General features: G+C 34.8%; 1 protein-coding gene across 1 annotated transcript in view; it reads right to left on the bottom strand.

Moving 5' to 3' along the window:
• LOC117181207 overlaps positions 1 to 22,453 on the bottom strand; it is a 63,290-nt gene that overhangs the window by 25,931 nt on the left and 14,906 nt on the right. Inside the window, exons 6-7 of the mRNA XM_033373770.1 lie at positions 8,120 to 8,700; positions 7,491 to 7,739 (exon numbers count right to left, since the gene is read on the bottom strand). Of these exons, the coding sequence (XP_033229661.1) occupies positions 7,491 to 7,739; positions 8,120 to 8,700 (830 nt within the window). The remainder of the gene's footprint in view (positions 1 to 7,490; positions 7,740 to 8,119; positions 8,701 to 22,453) is intronic.

Raw genomic sequence — 22,453 nt, forward strand, 5'->3', positions numbered from 1 at the left:
TTGAAGCAATTCAGAAAATTTTCGTTTGATTTATTTATACTTATCACCAATAAATCAACTCAAGTATCTATGTTTTTAACTAATTTGTTTAATCTATTTTTTATGAAAGCAGTATTTGGTACACGATTTGCCGCGATGAATGGATTACTGCGGATTTCCGGGCGCAATATCATAACCACCAAACTAACCTTTCTTAGACGACAGTGATTTTGCCTGTCAAAGTCGCAGTGTGTCTCTAATGTTAGAATATTGTATTTCAAAAAAATTGTTAATAACTTCATAAGTACGAATAAGCTAAATTTCACAAAATATTTACAATTCACTTAAAATGAAATCGCAGTATTACCAGCGCAGTGATTTGATCACCGCAGTTGTTTTTCAGGGTTTAACGACTTAAATATAGGAATTAGATGCCAAATATTGATTCACGAATTAATTCGTAAGGAATGTCTCATTCCCAAAGGGGTTCAATTTTTTTCTAAACCGAGAAACGGAAATTTGAAAACTAGTGGCCACCCTGGCTTGATTATCTTGATTGCTTTCCTTGTGTTTTTATACGATTTGTACTAATGTTGATTTTTCGCTTTCGAAAACTATATATATATATAAATATTTATATATATATAATTATTAATTAGTTGTATTTTTAAACCACATATACATATAATACGTATATACCCGAATAAAAATGTTTCGACTTGCGTTCGACTTCAATTGCCCTCAATCAAGACATGCTGAAGTCGAAAAGGTCGATTTAAGCATGTCTAAGTTTTGAGACTGAGCCATACTTTCATTTATGTCTTGATGACAAGTTTCTATGTCTTGAGGACATACATTTATCTCTAGAGTCGAATTTTTGTGTCTCCGACACGGGCTGTTTATAACTTCGAGCGTATACCTGCCCTAACAAAAAGGGCGATTCTAACAGTCATAAAAGCTAATAATTGTGAATGGTTAAACAATCTTATATATTTTATAATATATATATATATTAAATCAATTTATTTACGAATTGTTATTTGTCTTATACTTGTTTGACGATGATACTGAAAATGTTGTTTATTTTTACGTATTTTTAACGGCTTAGAAGATCCTTCTATAAAGTTACAATTTTTAATTTTTATTTAGAAAATTTGTAAGGATTATATTCGTACAAACCCACCGATTCTGAATTTTTAAATCAAAAATAACTAATTTAATAATTACAATTTTTTCATTCATCAATTTTAAGCTGATTTCTGAGCCAAAAAAGAATCGATAATCTTAGCCAAGACAAGGCTCGTCTTGAGTCAAGTAAACGTCGTCTTGGCCAAGACAAGGCTCGACTTAAGACAAGTAAACGCCGTTTTACCTGTCATGGCCATAAAAGTAAGACAAAGGCCTATGTCTCGACTCAGTTTTGAGACGCAGCCAGACATCGATGTCTTGGAGACGAATTTAATTTGTTTCGCTTTAATAACGTGCAGTCAACTATGACAGAATCATAAATCAAAATTATGTTAATTTTTTGCTATTATGATTTTCGTCCAACAAAAAACATTTGTATTTGCGAAATACGAAATTTTACCAAGTTATCCATTGAAAAATTTTAAGTCAATCGGCGAACGACTCGTTCTTTTTCTGGTTGATGAGTAGTTCGCCATGGATGAACTATATTTTTCGAAAACTGTCTATTCAAAACAATAAATAAATGGCGGTTGATACCTGCTCGGATGCCGGTAGAGTGAGGCTATGAATGTGAATAAATTAGATTTCAAGCTATTATTGCGACAAAATGTTATTATACAGGACAACGTAAAATAAAATTATTAACTTACAGTAATAGCTAGCACTTTTGCTTTTAATTGGAGAGTCTTCTTCGCTATTATGTCATTTTACTTCAATATAGCTGTATACAGACTATATTTCTCGACTTTTCTTAGGAATCACTGATGAATTGAATTATATCTTATATCCTATCATACAGCTACCAGATCAGGGCAAAATTCTTTCCTCTTGAAGCCATTTCGATGTTATCTCTTTAATATTTATTATTTGAATCTACTAAAACTGTTACTTTTATAAACTGTGGTGAAGGAGATTAGATGAAACAACAAAGTATCCGTTACGAACGCCCAGTCGTCGAGGCAACGACGCCACATATTTTGTGCATTAAAATTTAAAAGTGTAAAAAGAATGAAAAATCTATTGGCAATATATACTCATGTTCCGAAATTACTTGGAAGGTATAATACGTGCGCTTATAGCACTCATCAACTTTAGATGCGTTTTTATCAAAATGCGGTTTTTAACAATTCAACCTTCATAAATTCCCCGGAGATTTATTTTTCAACGTAGAGGGTTCATCTTGAGCCTAAAATGCCGGGAAATTATCTGGCCATAAGGACCCTGTTTACGGGAACGCTCACATATTACTGGTTAAAAATAAACTGAAGATTCATATCGCATGGTCCTACTGGGAGCAACCGTTATCTAAAAATAACACCGGCTCCCAGTAGAACCATGGTTTAATTTGTTTTTCAAGAAAAATTGAGCCTTGAATTATCGAAATTAAAACTTAGATATTTGAAAAATTCCGACATCATCGACTTTTTTCTAAAATAGTCTTAAAAAGTAGAAGTTTTCATCTTTGAAACACTGCTTTGACCAAAATAGGAAAACTTTTCATTTCGAAGAAATAAGCGTTTATAAGAGCGGGTGCCTATAACGTATCGCGGGATGTTTTGCTGCTGCGGCGACTGTAGAGTGTATTGTATCGCTCAAATAATCAAAAGTGTTGAACAGTAGAATCACTTTTGATTTAATAAAATAATTGATGGTTTCTAAATTTGTCAAATTCGGTTTTAATCTTTAGTTCCGATAAATCGTGGTTAATTTTTATTAAAATAAAAAAATAATATAATTCTCTTGAAGTGCATCAAAAGAGATGCTTAAAACACGTATATTTCTTTATATCAAAGAAGGCCAAGCTAAGTTATTCACACTTAAACTTCGTCGTGCATATCCAAAACCTGAAAATTTAGGTCCCTGCCATTAGGGCAGCAGAGTCATGTGATGCGCAGGATTATGCAGTAGAGATTTATAACGCGAAGAGATGCGCAGTAAATCCTACAGAATGTGGGATGCACAGAAGATATGTATGTTACATAAGTATACATAGTAAAGGCCTACTATGCTTGGGGGGGGGGGGCATATGCCTAGTACGCAACACTACGCATTGGAGACTTCCAACATGTAGGGGTTCGCAGCCGCAATACATGGCTCGTAAATCTGCGCACTGTAGTCCTGTAGTACATAGAGCTGTGCATTACCTTTACTGTATACATTAAGCTGCATATTAGAGTCCTGTACAGTGCATGGATGCGCATTAGAATCCTGTAATGTACAGGCCTGTATAGTAGAGTCCTGATGTGTACAGACTTGTGCAGAAGAACCCTGTAATATATAAGGCGGCACAGTAGAACCATGTAATGTACAAGACGGCGCAGTAGAACCTTGTAATGTGCAGGGTTACATAGTAAAACCTTGTAATGTGCAAGAATTCGCGGTAGAGTCATGCAGTATACATGGCTCGTACAGCTGCGCAGTTTAGTCCTGAAGTACAAAGGGGTGCGCGCTAAACATATGTAATACTATATGCAGGGTTTCTTATTATGTATGTGATCCCGTATGTATATAGGGGTGCGCATCAGAGATAGTCGGCGTGTAAGGCTGTGCACTAGAAACCTGAGACATTTAGGGATGTACAGTAGGTACTTACAACATACATACATGCGCAGTAGTCTAGTGTATCAAAATACTGCGCATCTATATTTTTTTACAAATACCTCACTTATAATATGTTTACATTGCGCAGCCATGTGCACTACAGGAATCTACTGCGCAGCCTAATTTATTATAAAATTATACTGCTCTGCTATATGTCTTATAAATAACTATTGCGCATATCTATCTCTCATAAACAGCTACTGCGCAGTTTATTTCCTATAAATATCAACTGCGCACTTCTATAGTTTATAAATACCTACTGTGCGGCCCTAAGTATCATATGTGATGCGATCCGAGAAAAAGGACCTACTAGGCAAAAGTGAAATTTTACAGCCCAAGTGATTCTTCTTCCTCCTTTCTCTCCACACTCCACTGCAGGTGCGCTAGGGAGGGGAAGAACAATTAGCCGAGGTCTGATGAAAAAACAATCCGCGCAATTATAGCGTGACCTATTTGGTCATGGCTGTGACTATTTTGTATCCAGAGAGGATTTAATGCCATAATGTTAGGTATTTGGTTTGGAGTCAGAATTATAATGTGAAGTCAAGAGGCTAGGATCAAATCGGAATGGTAAAAATAAACTGAAGGTGCCTTTTTGTGATTTAAGAAAAATAAAAAGCTTTAAATTTGATTTAGAAAAATTGCAACTTGAGAGATGAAAAGAAATGTTTTGAAGCTGGTATTAAAATTTATGGTAAAGGTGAATCGAGAGGACAAAAGAAAATATTGGCAAGTTGGTCTTCTTTTGGCATTTTATGACTAAAATTGCATTAAATAAATAAATGATTCTTCCTAAAAAATGGTCAAAAAGGGAGAAAGACTTGGTTTGTAGGATTAATTAGAAACGGTTCAAAGAAAACGGTGGGAAAGATTTATTTTCAATCAGAGTTGACTCAAGTTTTTTTTCTAGAATCTGCGAATTTCGGGCAGGCCCACAACACCTGGTTGATATCCTACTCGGGAAAGCCGCAAAAAGCACCCCCCCCCCACCACTATCCATGAAACCCTTCCTAGCTAAGCTAGTTGCAAAGTTCTAGTGGCTAGAACGTAGTCTTGAGATAATGACTACTGATTTTCTGTCTAGATTAGATTTGTAAAACCACGGTTTACCGAAGTTAGATGAAAGGTTCCTTCTATAGTAGCCGATTTTGCTAAATTATCCGCGTTCTCATTACCTGGAATGCCCTTGTGATCAAGGATCCAAACTAAAGTTATGCTAAGGTTATTTTCGGATGCAATGGAAAGAAGATTTCGGATTTTGAAGATAAGGTTTGATGTAGAGGAAGAGTCATGAAATTTTTGACAAGCTTGCAAAACGCTTTTTGAGTCAGAAAAAATGACTGAGTTAGGGATTGTGCTGTCTAAAATAAGCTGGATTGTTTCCTTAATAGCCAAATCCGTGTAGAAGTTGGTAAAAGAAATAAATTTATTATTAATAAAATTGTTGAAAACTATTTCCGGAGAATTACTCTGTTATATAGTTAAGCCTATTTTAAAATCAATCGAATAGGGAGCTAGGAAATGTAGCGGGGTAGCTGGTTTTTATTAGAAATTTATCTGATAATAATCAGAATCTAGATGCTAATGGTAACTCCTTTAGTTCTGTTTGCATGACAATGATAAGTGTGGATATACGGTAACCAGATATGACACGCGAAAATCTATTGTGTAATTTTTTTAATTTCCAAAAAAAGGTATCACCTCTATAAATGGTTAGGACATGGCTACTATAGTCGAAAGAGCTCCTCCCCAGGGCATGAAATAAAATTTGGGGAATTTTTGGGTGAGAACCCCATTACGTACCACATAAACGCCTCAAAATATTCAGGACTTGATTTCCTTTGTTAATTAACTTTAAGAAGTAAAGTTCCCAAGATAAGGTGCAGTGATAAATAATACCTAAAACTGAAGCCGATTCGGATGGAATAATATTTTGATCGTCTATTGAGATGGAAACATTAGGTGGCAGGTTTTTGATTGGAATTGGGAAAATAATTAGTTTAGATTTTTCTGCAGAGATAGATAGTCCACTTTCCTTCAAAAAGGTGCTAATGGAATTTAAACTTTGTTGAAGAATAGATAGACATTATTTTTATTCGCATAATGTAAAATAGAGGACTATGCCATCGGCGAATTCAAAGATTTTACAACCTGGGTATATGATTGAGTGTAATTTCCGCGTATAAATTGTATTTCTATCAGGTCATTGATAAGAATGTTAGGAATTACGTTATCGTATGCAGCTTCGATATCTAAATAAAAACACCCCGTATATCAATTTTTTGCTTGGGACTAGAATTAGATGAAGGTGGGTTCATTAATCTATGGAGAAATCCATTAATTTCATTCCAAACATTAGCAACAGAGGAGTTAGACGATAAGGATTCACAATATGACCTAAAACCAGAAACTTTAAAGGTTTTAAGTGTTTCAGTGGCTAGCGCCTGGTATTTTTGGAAATAAATGAAATTTTCATAATTGGAAGAGGCCATATAGTTTTTATATTTAGCTAATCTAATGCGAGAGACTTTATCACACTCATTATTCCACCAAGGGGGGGAGGACAGATAAAATTTTTTCCTGAAAGGCTTCCTTTCAATCCTTGGGTCCGCATTATAAAGAGCGTCATCTATATCCTTTACACACTTGTAGTACGCATTAATAATATATTATCATGTGATGATTGAAGCTCAGGAAGATTGTCATCTTTATGAAGAGGCGACAAAAAGGACCTGAAAATTATTCACTCTACTCTCTTTTAATCGTATTTGCGTGAAAATAACTGATAGTATTTAAATGGAATACCAAGAGTAATTTTTATTGGGAAGTGATCACTGCGCATTTTATCATCAAGAACTGACCTAGTAGCAAGTAGTTTCAAGTTAGAAAATACAATCGATAAGTCTATAGCTGAACTGGCCTATACTGGCCGAAGAAAGAGAGTGGGTTCTCCATTGTTAATAAGTCTCCCGCAATGAGTGAACTAGAAAAATTTAACATCGAGTCAAAAAACGTTTGCCAGTTAGTTGACCTAACGGAAGCTCGAGGATTCCTATACACATTAGCAATGAGTAGTTGTCACAAATCAGTTGGAACAACCACTGCCAGGGTATCTAGTAAAATATCAAGACAATTTTTTGTTGTTGACGGAGTAAAAACGGAAAATGCTCATGCGCTGACCACATGCGAACTTTGGGCACCATGAGCCCAATATGTGCACATCACGCATATGTACATTATATACATACACGTGAGATGCACATATGAACGCACAGTCAACAAAGGAGCGAATGTGAGTGTGGGACTTACCATACGACACCTACCCACTCAACCTTAACTCCTTTCCTACTAACCCATGCTTCCGAAATTCGCTTTCGCATTACTTCAGGAGCATGGAGATTAGGCTACTACGCCGTGCCTTGGCGTTCTGCTCTTTTGCCAGCTTGGGCTTCTCAATGTCGCCATTTTGGAGGCTTCCTTAAGAGGGTGGCATTCCTAAAGGACAAACACCTCATTGAACCCGGTCGATGGTCTGTCCGGGGTTTTTCTGTACGAGCAGCACAGAGAAAGCACTGCGGGATGCTCACACACTCCACAGACCGCACGTCCGGCATGCCTTGGCCTTATCAGGACCTTCACAACTTGCTGCCACGTGGACAAAGCCTTGGCAGCAAAGCAGCGCAAAATCTCCGTCTTCTTTCAAACTCTACAGGACATCCAACCAACTTTTATATATCCTGTTCGAGTGAGTCGTTCAACAAACTCCTCCTTCAATTCCACGTAGGCCTTCAATTGGCCCCTGAAGGCTCTCTTCGCTAAGTCAAATTTTACCTTCCCTATTTCCAAATCCCCGAAGTGATTTTGGACAGCCGCAATCATTTTATCGACGTCAGTCGTTGTGTCAATGTCTAGGACCTCGACTTCCATACGTGGGACGAGCTCACGCAAGGAATTGTTGGCACCGCCGACCGCTAGGTCTCGTTCAAGAGGATGATATTAAACACGTAGGAGATTTTTTCGAATGAACCTTTTTGAGGAAAAATACGCCGATAGTTCCACTGAAGAATATCCAGGGAGGATTCTTTAGTCATGATCTAAGAAGAATTACTGTTAGTAGCAATCTGTGAAAGTGGAGCTAAATTAAGGTTTTGAGGGAGGTTGGAGAGGGAACTAAAACTGTTAAGTAAGACAAACAAAGAAGCCATCTGATTGTAAAGTTTATTTATAAAATACATGATCTGTGAAAGGCTTTCTGCAAATTAAGAAGCAAGTGATGAGTGAAATGCGGGTCAAGGAGTAGAATGGCAGGGGTTGATGTTGTTCGGTGAGGAGGGAACAGCAGTAGCAAGACTGGTGTTAAAAGAGGTCGGAGTCATGTTTGAGTGAGTCAAATTAGCGTGCTTATCGCCGTGGTTGGGATTCTGATGATACACTAATGATTGAGCACGTTGCTTATTCTGGTGCTGTTCGCATGGTTTTGGTTTCGAAAAAGCAGTGACGGTTGCAAAAGGTAGTTGAAAGCTTGAACTCGGGTTACCCATGGCAGAATCTAAGTCAACGTCTACAAAGTTAGGGAAGTTGGAAAAATTAAAGTTAGGCATTGTTGAGGGAAGGCTAGAATGAGGGATCGGTTCTTTGATCAAAGACTTAACATCAAAGCTCGAGTTTTTTCTTTGAGCACGTTTTTTCTCCTGATGGAATAGACGTGTGGCTACGTTAATGGGAAGTATTCTAAACGCCGAAAATCTCCTAATCGAGATTTGGTCCAGGATTTCTGGATATTTCTTGTCTGATGATAAATGAGAGCCCTTGCAGTTGATACAAACAACATGTGATTTCTCATTGGGACATTCGATCCCAGTTTCATGAAGAGCACCGCCACGGAATCGATATCGAGGGCTTTTTTTACATTGTTTAGCCACATGACCAAATCTGTAGCAGTGATAGCAAAGCTTGGGCATGAATTCGCGAGAGGCTAGACTCCTCAATGTGTTCGATTAAACCTGGAAACAAGGTATGTAGAATTTTCCCGACCACCATAAAATGTTTTGGTTCACAATCCCTCTTTGGCTCTACAATAATAAAGAAGGGACTTTTATTTTGAACAGAATATCGATTTTTAAATAGATTCTCAGTGGAGTTAAAGTCTCTAGGAACACCTGTGTGTGGTATTTTCTTTCTTTTTTAGCAAAAGAGGGATCCATACGATGCGAGCAATTTACGACAATTTCATCCAACTCTGATTCAAAATCCATGAAAGTTAATTATACAGTTAAAGAAAAAGGAGGACCTAGCGGTGGGCAGGAAAAAGGAAGTGATGGCGCGTCACATGACAGCGACAGAAACTGATGCAGTAACTTATAATGGCCATGAAATGCAACGAACGGTCTGTCCTTGATAGCGTCTCAGACGCAACTCTTACTTCCAAGGGCGAGTGATTGAAGAAATCATGAGGTCGAGGCAGCGGAACGAAAGAAAAATCTCAGCGGAGAATTCTGACATCCACTCCTTACAGTTGTGTTTCCCTACTCTCTCCTCCACCGGTTCACGCATCGAGTAATAACCAATTTGTGGATCATTTCCACTAGCACAATTTTTATTTATCAATCTGTATTCAAATTTTGCATAGTTGCGCACCAAATGGAATTTCGGATAATTTGTTATTTGATCAAAATTGAAATTTTTGATCTTTTAACGAAATTCAAAAAACTTATAACGATAATCTTGTAGGGCTTCCAAAAACAAATGTTTCAACATGCCAAAGCTCGATTTGATCCGATCCTTTTCTTCGAGAATTATCGTGTTCCTGGGCAGATTACCGGACAGACAAACGCAATCGCCAAAGCTTTATATTCAGCTTCAGGAGGTCTCAACACATTGATATGAAAATAAAAGTTCGAACATAGAATTAGAAAAATAAAAAATTTTATTCAATAAAACTTTAAACATACAGTTTTTGAAGTATTTTTGTGCGAAGTTATGAAATTTCTGTAGAAAAAAATACTGCAAAATCATACGTGTTCCTTTGAACTTAAAATATAAATTTCACATAAATAAAACTTCACAAAAGAACCATGGAGCTTTCTGGAGGAAATTAATTACATAATGGTAATAAAAAGTTAATTATATTTTGTATAATATTATGTCTCTATCAATTGAATTATGGAAACGATTTTTTGATATGAAACTTTCCTCGGAAATGACACACTGCAACCCAAATTAAAAAATTTAATATTTTAAAATTAAACTAATATAAATAAAATTTATATTAGCATCATATTTTATATGTAAATCCAGCATTCATTTTTATTATAAAATTATGGAATCGACGCAAACGTTAAGGAGCAACGTATTCTTTACTTTTGGTTTTCGCGATCATAGAAGGTATAGCTCCACGCAAGGGTCACGGCGAGTATTGGGGGAAGTGCTGGGAGAAGAAGAGAATACACGTCAAGCTGCCGCTCCGCACGCGTTGAAAGACACTTTTTCAATCATTTATATCTTGTGAAATAATGCAGATAAAAAAATTCTGATCGCACCCCTAGAAAGATCAGTTGAAGAGCTTATAGAATCCATAATAATACGAAAATATATATTTTGCCTAGCAGGTTCCTTTTCGCGGATCGCGTCACATATGTATCTCTGGTGCAGTCTTGCTTGCAATATATCTCTATTGCGCAGTCTGATGTTTCGCAGATCTCTACTGTGTATCCCTACATAGTTTAGGTCGCTACTGCAGAGCCTTATGTTCTAAGCAATACCAAATTCTATTGCGTATCCTGACATATCGTATGTATCTACTGTGCAGACTTACGTTCCACGATCGTGCACTGCGCACCCTTATGCTCCACAGACCTCTACTGCGCATCTCTTCGTACGCTAGGACCATACTGTCCCCCTAGTAACCCCTTAAAATAGTGCTACCCATTTTTTAGTCTTTTGTACTCCCACTCTTTGACCATAAAGTCCTCTACTTATAAAAGAATTTTTGTATGCTGTTATTTGAAAGTATTTGCAAGAAACAACACAAAATACCTCAACTACAAAATAAAATTCTTAGATGTATTTTAAGTAATATTTCCAAATACTCAAATGTATTTTTTAGCTGTATTTCAATTACATGAGCTGAGTTGTATTTTCCCTGTGATGTATTTCAACTACATGGTTCTGAAATATATGTATTTTAGCAATGTAATTGAGGTATTTTGTGCCCAGCTCTGGCCCACTTTCCACCTACAAATACTTATGACCAACTATTTTGCTCCTAAACACGGTCGCGAGACGCGACAAGTGATTAGTGACTTCGTTAGCGTCTCAGTCGTTATTTCGAAATCCTATATCCTGGTTGCACATTCGTCATAATTTGCGAGTATACACGCTGGAGAGCCCGTCTATAAATTCAGAAAAATGTTTATTTGAACCAAACAGACATTTGATTCTCCCTATATCAATGCTGGAATTCGTTTGATTCAACTTACACATACACATAAAAGCCAAAAATTAAAAGTAAAAAACTGAGAGCACGTGATCTGGATTCTCCACGATATTTTGAAAGACTCTATCAAGGACGGGATGTAGTCCCTCTAGATATTTATTCTAGAAACTTTGCACCCCATCTACAACCGGTGCTTCCTAGTTCTTAGGCCTCTTTCGGATACGAGTTGTGTCGAAGGCTGAGATAGATAGACTATTCATTCCAGGCAACCATGCAACTCCCTTTCTACATCCTCTAGATCCGGCTCCCGCTTGTCCGTACATCTCGGTTCGTGGCAATTTAAACTTCCTTTTCCACGGCATCTGCGGGGTGCATTCATTTCCGGCGTCTATTTAATCCTCTTTTTGGCTTGCGCACCCTGGAGTTGCTGATAGAATGCATTTGAAACCTCAGCCCTTAGTTGGTTGATGGTTCTTCTAGAGATGAGGTTCCCATCTATTATCAGACGTCTCAGCTGATTTGCTGCTAATCTGGCTGGGCAGTAGCTCTCTTGGGTATCCCGGCGAGATCTGCCTGTCCATCATATAGCTCAAAACTATCCGCTTACATGCTGCCGCCCCCCACCGGTGGAACCCGGAACGCCCGACGATCCTCAGGAAGCGACCACCGTCGGTATTTATTTAAATGCCTGCCTGGCATGGGAAACCCTGTCAGCGCGGTAATGCTATAGCCAACATAGCCGACGAATTAATGAGATTAAAACTCAAGTTCTACTACGAAGCCAACGCGAGAACAACTTCCGTATGGTTACGCGTTGATGCTCAGACCATTAACATGTTATCTTAAGTATTAGTATACAAAGAAAACTTTGCTTCTTTTCTAATTTAATCAGAATTCCCATCTTAATAATTCCCAATCTAGATCTTAACGTTTATGATAATATTCACTTCACACATTCCACTCGACAAAGCAGTACTCGCAAGAGACCTTATATTTAATGCTTCATCGTATCGGTTATGTTCTTACTTTTTACATTCTCATCATTTATGATTGAGAATGTATTAGAATTGTCGGAAATTTGACATCACACTTTTTCAACGGATCTCCAAGTTCCGAGATCCCCTGAATCCGAAAATCAGGTTTTCACGATGGCGTCTGTCTGCCTGTCTGTCCGTCCGGCCGTCCGTCCATAAACACGATAACTCTAGAAAAAATGAACGAATCAAATTCATCTTTGGCACACTTATTTTAGGTCCTAAAAGAAAGGACAAGTTCGTGAACCAGCCATTTTTGATAAAAAATTCAAAAAGATAAGATAAGATAAAAAGAAAAATCTCAGAGTTATAGCGTTTTCAAAATTTTTTTAATAAACCGAAGATCAAATTTTTAAGCCGAAAAACGCACGATATGAAAAAAAGTCAAGAGAAGAAAAACATTTCTTTTCGAAAGCCCTACAAGATTATCATAATCAATTTTTGGATTTTTTTCAAAAATCGAAAATTCAAATTTTGATTGCACAAAAAATAATAGAAAATAAAAAATTCCATTTTGTGGACAAACTATGTAGGACACGAAAAAAGATGAATCAACAAAAATGGTTATCCCGAAAAAGATCAACAATTTCTTTGAGAATCACTTCTTGATAGGACGCGTACTTTTTGTTTTATTCGTGAAAAATAACGTTGAAATAAAATAAAATAAAATAAAAAAAATGTGTGGAAAAACGACGTAAGTTACGAGAAAAAAAATCCAACAAAACCTGTTCACAAATGTCTGTCGGAAATCGAGCACGTAGCGCGAGTTTCACGATGAGAATGTGTACCTCAAAGCCTACAGAGCTTTGAGAAACTTAATCTTTGACTATACTTAATTAAGTAGACCATTCAGAATATGAAGACGCATATAAATACTGCCATCTAAAAGAGATCTTTTTGATATGGTTTTTTTCAAGCATTCCAAATGCAAAGAATAAATATCCGAGCGCCAAGCGCGTGGTGTGATTATGTTCGAGTGCGAAGCGCGAGATTCAACCGTTGCGCGCACTAGGCGTGCTGAAACTTGCGAGCGAAGCGAGCCGCGCGCGTAGCGTGCGATGAGAATGTGCCCGCAAAGCGGGGAGATTTTTTATTGTACATTTATATTTTTTATTTTCACGTAGTATACAATGAAAGAAAAATATATAAGAAAACAAATTCCTTCTACATTTTTCTTTGATGACTGATTGTGTGTCCACGAAAAATGAGTCAAGACGAAATGAGATATCGATTTGAAAGTTTGGAAAATTGATTAGGAAGCACTAAGAAAGGTTTCTGTGTTTCTCAAACGATATATGTGATTCGAAAAAAATTAATTTAAAAAAATTGATTTAATCATACATTTTTATCAACTAATAATGAAGACACTGTACGAAATAAAATTACTGAAAAACGCATGTTTTCTTTGTACATTAGGGTGATTCAAGAAAGGCAAAGTTTGGATTGAGTTTGGGAGAATGGCTTATTTCGTGAGACAAGTCATGTTGCGGCAAGGTACGTTGCGGCAAGTCATATTTGTGGCTAGTTACATTTGCATTAAGTCAGATTGCGTGAAGTCACATTTATGGCAAACTCTAACTTGAAAAATCTTGACAAGTGGTAAAAGAAAGTACCTTATAGATGAAAATAGTAACAAAGACAGCTTGATTCTGGATTTACTATTATCATTGAAGCAGTACTTTTTTTCTATTACTTGTCCTGCTATGCCGGACGAGGCACCGACATTGTTTAAAGTCAAAAATATTTACAAAGATATTTCTTTCATATCAATGAAATTATTATAAATTGAACTATTGTACTGCACTCTCATCACGAAATTGCACATTTGGTGCCATCAAACGGCTTCCCATCTTTATTTGTTCTGAAGATAGAGGATTTGTAAATAAAGACCCGAAAAAATAAATTATTAAATATTTCACAATTTTGAAAAATGTATTGCTCTAAAGAATATCTGTGTATTTTTCCAGATTTTTCCTAACGTCGCACTCTTTCTAGTAACCGGTAAAAATGGGCGTTTGCAAATATAGGCCCAAAATCCCTGTTTTTTGGGATGTTTTTCTCAAACTATTAATAACAATTTTTAGGTTTACATGAATCGTTTTATTAAACTTGGAAGACATGAAGCTTTCAGATACTTTTTATCAGACAATTTAGAGATTTTTTGTGCGAGTTGCAATCAAAAGCAGTGAGGGGCCTCGAAATTTGGACCCGATTTTAGCATGCCGCTTGCATTATATAGAATTTCACCCTTGCTATTTCTCAGGCTGCATAACTCTATAATTTACCTCTCTTTATATTTCTCAACGATCATTTATAATACAGTTTCTTGGTTCCTTCAAATTCGTTTTGCATTTTCTTCTCTTCTGTTGTTTTGATTTAATATTTTCTTTTCTGGACTAGTATTTTTACTTTCCTCTTTTTGTATCTGTAATAATTTTCAAGTGTACTTATTTCTTTCTTTATTGCTCAGGCATGTGACGTTCAAGTTACTGTTGTACGCTTTTCTCGTTCCTTGGACGACTCCTTGGATTCAATAATTCCACCACAGATCACCAGACATTTTTCCCAAAAACTGCGGTACCACACAATTTAGTCGTACTCCTGAAAGTAATATCCTGGATCATACCTAATGTATTCTAGCTATATCTTTATTGTTTATTAGCGCCTTCCGAGTTGCCTTATGTATACGTTCATTAATCCTATTTTGAACATATATTCTGGGAAAAATAAATAGATGTAGACAAAAATGGTACGCCTCTCTCTCAAGATTGAGCGCGCCTTGGGCGTGCCTCTGTTGGCTCTCGCGCTTCGCGGTCAATGATGTATTCGCCTGGCGATACTCCCTCGGTCTTTATACTTCCCCCACATTTGCACACAGACCTTTCAAAATTAAAAATCAAACCATCGACAACTGTAATTTAGTGATTGTGAATTATCTTTTGTCAAAGCTTCTTCAGCTTTAACGAATACATTCTCATCAGGTATCTCGTGCGTCGCACTCGATTTAGTCCAAAATCAAGATGTATATTATAATCATTTCTGTACACGGAGAAAAATGGATGTTCAAACGTAACATCCACACGGAGAAAAATGGATGGTCAACGTTGTATGGTCAAAATTTAGAGAGCCAGAAAGTCTTTCTACATGGTCGAACGGTCCTTCGAAATTTTTTTCGACATGGTTAAAAAGACTCTTATTTTATCGCCAGTCTGACTTTTATAAGAACATTAGGCTCACCATCAGGGATAACTAAGGTATTCTTTTCGGCATGGTGAGTCCGCACATATTGTTTTCACTCATTTCGATCATCCACGAAGGAGCAGATAGGCCATTGCATATGGGCAATTACTTGATTTTTGCGCGTCAATCATGCACGTGAAAAATTAAAGGGTATCGCTAGTTTGCTAGCATATAGAATTCGTATAACTCTTGGTGCTTTCTGTTAAAAAAATGTTTTTACTCAAGATTTCCGTGTCATGTGAGTGCATTTATTGAGGATTAATGGAAAATATCTTATTCTGTAAGTACCTGTTTTAAATACGTAATTGTGATGTTAATATTTTCCATATGTTATGTGAGATTTAAGACATTTAATTCTAATCTTTTTGAGGTTAATGTTAGTTTGAAGTAGATTATAATTATTTCAGTAATCACTATTAATTTTTGGATTAATCGATTTAGGATCAACTTGAATTGTATTTATTAACTTAAAACTCAGTCTTTATTTTTCAGTTCTGACATTCACTCCTGAAATTCATTAAAGGACACATTGCAGGAGCAGGGTCGTACTCGTACTCCTATATGCAGAGAATGGAGAGCTGGAACTGCAGTGAAAATACAATTAATATATTTATAGGTAATTAGTCATTATTCGATAATTATTTTTTATACCTGTTTTAGTACCTGCTCCATTCCTGAACTGCTTAATTCAAAATTTATGTAGTTTGTCGAAAATTGATCTTTTTTGGTAAAAAAGTAATCTTCTCCATTACAAATTCAACTATTTGGTTAAAAATGTATGTATTTTCTTGAAATTTTATTTTTCAAGTCAAAAACTAAACTTTTTAAGTTAAAATTTAACTATTTTATTGAAAACACACTTTGTCTTGAAACTTCATATTATCGGGTTAAAAATGACACTATTTTGTTTAAAAAATTTGTCTTGGAAATTCAACTGTTTTGTAGAAAATTGAACACCTTTATTAAAACTTCCCTTTTTTTGGGGTAAAAAAAGAATGTAAATATAAATATTTGGACAATTTGATTGGAAAGTCAACTATATTGTAGAAAATTAAACTTTTTTGTAAAAGCGTAGTTTTTTTTATTAAAAATATTTTTTTTTTTAAATAAAAAATTATATTTTCCAAATAAAAATATACCTATTCCATATTTGTTTAACAATTCAAAAATTTGTTTCGCAAAATAACTATATAGTATAAAATGCAACTTTTTGTAAAAGATACGTTTTTTTAATAAAAATAATGCATTTTAATGAAAAATTAGTTTTAAAAAATAAAACTTGAAGAGTTTCATTTGTTGGAAAAACTTTTTTTTGGTACAAAATTGATCTTATAAACTTATAAGTTAACTATTTGGTTAAACATTAATGTATTCTGGGTAGGAAATGGTCCTTCTTTGTTGATGGTTCTGTTTGATTGAGAATCTTGTTAAAAATTCTTATTTTTTTATTGAAGCTTCATCTCCTTGGTTGAAAATGTAACTATTTTGATTAAAATTCGTGTCATGCTTGGTTGAAAATTAATCTTTTAAACTGGCATTTTCATTTTTTGATAAAATTAATGTTTTTTACTTGAAAGTTAAAATTTTTTATTGAGAATTTATGCGTTTCATTTTTAAATAATCTTTAATGTGAAAATTCTATTGTTTTGTAGAAAATTAATCTTCTTGGCCAGATAATTTTTTGTTTGTTTGTTAAATATTCAAAAGCTTTGTTGCAAATCTATTTTTATTGTTAATATTATTCTTTATTTAATCAAAAAATTTAACAATTCTATGTTTGTTTCTAACTGTATCCTGTGTATTCAAAAAGTTACAAATTTGTATTTTACTCTTTGTGGAAAATTCATCTTCTTGGTTAAAAATTGTACCGTTGGGTAGAAAGTTCATGTATTTTGTTAAAAATTACTCTTTTTGGGTAAAAAGGAAATCTAAAAGTGAAAGAACAGAAGTACTTTTTGTTGCGGTTTTTTTTCAATTAGATACAGTTGAATTTTATGGCATTGAAACAAAACAAGATTAAATAGAGTTGTAACATGTAACATTTACTCTGAAATCGCTGCAAAGATGACATTTTTTTCTTTTTGTGCATCTCCTTTGTTAAAAGTTGAACTTTTTGGTCCAAAGATCAACTATTTTGTAGAAAATTTGTCTTTTGGGGTGGAAATTTCTTCTTCTTTGTTGATAGTTTCACTTTTTGGTTGAAAATCTTGTGTTAAATTGATCATTTTTTTTGAAAATAATCTTTTTTATTGAAGATTTTTTTTTTCTTAAAAATTCACTTTTTTCAAAACATTTAACCTTCTACCTTAAAAACTTTTATTTTATTTAAATAAGAAAATGATTTAATGGTTTGTATGCTAATTTATTATTTACATTGTTCTAGGGAATATTTATGGGGCGGCTCAAAAAGAATGAAAGCAGCTGGCAAGAAAAGTTTTTAATTTTAACAATTGCAGTTGCAGTATTTAACTTAATCCTGCATTAGTATTACTTTTTAGAATAAAGTTGTATATAATAAGTTCTATTTAATAAAATAAACTATGCATTTATATCTCAAGTATTTATCGAATTTTAACCCTTTTATAATTAATTTATAATTTGTCTTATTACAGTTATATTGTATACTTTATTAATTTATAATTTATGTACGGTTTTTAAATACTATGGTGAATATTTTATACTCTGTATCTGAATTCGTATGAAGTTGTACTAATTGAATAGTGCGATGACTTTTATTAATTTATGAATAGTTTTCAATCTATACCAATCATCAGTAAAAAAACTACTAATTCGTAGAAAAAGCGTTAAAATTAGATTCATAAATAATTATTTTTTATTATTTACATTTTTAACAATTTTTATACGCATTAGTAACTTTTTGATTAATGATTATTATCGGAATGCCTACCCGAAATCAGTTGATAAAGGACTTCCCACTATTTACATAGTAGAACCTCATGCCAGTTCAGACATATAGAATCAAAAGTTTGTTTTAAAATAATTCAAAAATATATATTTGACTATCATCTATAGTCCTTTTCACCATCTCAGATTTTCGAATCGATCCTTTGCGATAACCGAATTATCCTTGCTTAATATCTATATTGACACTTTGAAATACTCAAGTCGACCTTTAAAAATAATCGAATCGCCCATCCGAAATAACTAGGTGAAATATCTAAGATAATTGAATCGACCATTAAATACGACCCAGTCGAATGTCTGATAAAATCAAATCGACCATCCGAGATTTCCAAACCGAGGCTTCACAATGATCGGGTCAGCCAGCTTGAGATGACCGAGATGACGATCTGTGGAAATCAAGTCCACTTTCTGAGATTGTCGATTTGGACCTCTTGTTTTTACTTTATAGCGATAGTCGCTTTAGCCAAATTCAAGAGCTGTCCTATAGTCGACCCTGCAATATGGTCTGTTTGCACGTTTATATTGCTAAACAGACCTTCCATTTTTCTCAGTGCAGCTTTTCAGGGTTAACATATTTCATGTTTAACTATAGGACAACAATCTGAATGTTTAAAGTTAGCATTTGTAGATATTAAAAAGTGAGATGTTACTACGGAACATCCAAAATGTTTAAGTGAAATATCCGAGATATTATATTTATGGTCGATTAGATGATACATGCAGTCAAGTTGAGGTTATGTGTAATATTTTCAATGCAAAATAAAAAATAAAAGCGCGATAAGTAAGCGAGAAACGAATGATATGTAATGTGCAGTTAAGATTCTATCTATTTTAGGTTATTAGAACTCAAATTTGATTTGAAATTTATAAGCATTTTGTCAAATGTGTTCATGTCAATATAATGATATAACCTGCAATTTAAGATTATACTTCCCTTGTGTATACATACAGAAGTCGTTATCCAATTTTAATTAAAGATGGCATTAATTTTTATTCTTTTGAAATTTTCCAAAATTGTAATATTCTGCAATTGTGATATCGAAAATATAGACCCGACAAATTTAGTTAAGAGATTTTAATGCGCAATGCGCATGCGCTCGGGCGATTTTAACATCTGAATGTGTTTCAGTTTAACATACAAATATTTTTAGCCCTAACATCTCAAAAAGATAGTAGATCTTTGGTATGAATATCTGCATGTTAGGTGGTACAATCTTACTCTTCGAATATCTACATTTAAACATTAATTTTTCTCCGTGTAGGCACCTTGATCGGGGACTGCTTATTTAGATATTGTAAAATTAAATACAAATTTTATTTTTCATGATTACTCTTTTAATGTTATTTTTGACGATTTAAACAAAAAAGATGCATTGTAGTTCAAAATGGTTCTAAGAAAATTTGTGGATATAATTCAGGCGACAAAGGCCATAGCCGGGTAAGCATGGGTGGTCTGCCTTGGAAGATATTTGGTTCATATTTATATGGTAAGTTGGCCCCATTATGAGACTAATTTATCTTAAGTGCCAACTTAAAAAGAAATTTTTTACACAAGTTATAAAATTTTTTCGAAAAATCAAAGAAGTCAATTTTCTCGTGAATGGTTTGATAAATGTTTATGGTTTAAATATATATTGTACAAGGTGTCACAGCAGTTCTAAAAAAATGAAGAGTTAATTCTGGCAATTAGAAATAGGAAAAAAAAATTTTTTGGAATTTTGAAAAATAAAATTTTTAATGAAAACTTTTTTGCACCGCCGTAATTATTTTCTCAAAAAGCGAACCTCGACCTTAGTAACAACATATATTTTCCCCAGCATGATCCCAATGGTGAAAAAAAAATTGTGTCCTTTGTCCCTAAAAAGCATGGTATTCCATTAAAACGAGGGGTCTTCTTGATTTAAACTCATGGATTTCTTAAATTAGCATCAGTTGTAATTATAGATATAATACTGCATAGATTTTACTTTGAATCTTGTATTTTTTCCTTTTCCGTTTGCTATAACATACCCCATACACGTACATACTACAGACACCTAATGTACACGATAAACGCAATATGCATTATACAGACCGCCTGAAAATATACAATATTTCTATTGCAATTTTAACAACCGATTGGGGGCCTTCCATAAACCGCGTGGTTGTTTTAGGTGGAGGGGGGGGGGTCTACGAAAGGCCACGGTGAACCACATGGTGGGAGGGGGAGTTACGCGCCGGCTCCACGTGGTTTTATATTCAGATGTAAAAAATAATGATAATACAGCGCATAGCTCACTCCTTTTTTCAAATAGCATGCGGAGTCTTAAATTCGATCCCTGCAAATCAAACCGAGTGCCCCTGCTCCAAGTCTTTTTGTTTGTTTATATTAGTTAACAAATCGAGACAAGAAAATTCTGGTCGCAACCACTTGCGTGGTTGCTATGCCACTCATAATTTGTTTTATTTTCGTTTTACAAGAGATAGAAAAAAAACGTAGCACTCTTGGGGGTTGGGGGGGAGGGTCGACTATAATGCCACGGTGAACCACATGGGGGAACAGATAAACAAAAAGTGGTAAAAATTGGGCCACGTGGTTTATGGAAGCCCCCTTGCGGAATAAATATAAAAAATAAATCTTTTTTTCGAATTCTCTTGATTCATAGTATAAAATAAGAGATTAGAAAAAGTATAGACTGAATCTCCGTAATAGTCATAGTTGAGATATACGAAGAATATTGTTCCCGTTAACTGCTAACATTCGCCAAATTATTTTTAAGTTTGCCCAAGGTACACCACATGACGGTTATCAGTCAGGCTTGTACCTATTAAGACTATATACACCATATGCACCTTTGCGTAAGTGCCTTACACCGAAAACTAATCCGATGTAAGTAATTTCGGAATAAAAAGTAAATGTGTGAATTGGAATAAAATGAATTTATTCAGTAGAAAATTGAACAGAGTGACGTGCTCTAGTCAGAGGATCGATCAAGACTATTGACCCCTCCATTACATGGGGCTCCTTAAGTATCCCGTCCTTGTTTACAGGGAGGCCGATCGTAAATGTATAGTTTCTTATCTCGCTGAAATAATTCGTTAAAATATGATATACTAACAAAAGTATGAATAGTTACTTTCAAAAATACACGTGCACGTGTTCACCATAAAAAACTATACTCACATGACCACCGCAGGGTCCTACTGGAAGCAAATCACATCTATGAATATAACATTAGCCTGCAGAAGAATTGCGATAAATAACATCAGTTATGTTGTTTTACGTATAACATTGCTTAATGATATTTAGTTAGAGAAACCTTTTTTTTCAGATTGGCCTTAAGCTTAGTTTTTCTTACTACCTATTTCGTTGAATTCAACGATTCACATAATTGTAAAACTTATTAATAGAATTAGATACTTCTAAATATTTTCACTTTCACCCATAATTTTGCGAGTATTATTTATTTACGCTCTGTACCTCTAAATTCTTAACCTGAAATTCTCAGTAGTCTATTCGCAGAAAACAACACTGATCCTGTAATAGATGAGAATAGTGATGAAGATTAAATGCATTCTATAACTAAGAAACGTGTTCCAATGTAATTCACGCATTACTTCGCAGTTCACGTATTGACACACACATTCACACACGCGCGCGCGCACGCGCGCACACACCGACATACAGAGAGAGAGAGAGGTGGGGAATATATATATATAATATATATATGTATATGGGGCATTATTCCTCAACTGCCCCAACTCAAAAAGTCATGTTTTTCGATTGTCTCTAAATTCTGGGAATATGTTCGCCTACCCAACAGTAGTTAATCCACAAACTTATAGACCAGGATTACCAACCCTCCCCAAGTGAGGGGGGGTTGAATTTTCAACCCCAATGCCTGCAGGGGTAGTTTCAATTTTAAATTTAAAATTTTTATGAGGGTTTTGGAAAGTGCTTTTTACACGCTTTCATCCTATTTTATTATTTACAACAACAAAAATTGTTTAAACAATTTTTTCAATAAATCAATTGTTTATTTAACTTTTTTCGCAATTTAGGCATCTACGA

The sequence above is a fragment of the Belonocnema kinseyi genome, chromosome 10, assembly GCF_010883055.1.
Source record: "Belonocnema kinseyi isolate 2016_QV_RU_SX_M_011 chromosome 10, B_treatae_v1, whole genome shotgun sequence".
Taxonomy (NCBI): domain Eukaryota; kingdom Metazoa; phylum Arthropoda; class Insecta; order Hymenoptera; family Cynipidae; genus Belonocnema; species Belonocnema kinseyi.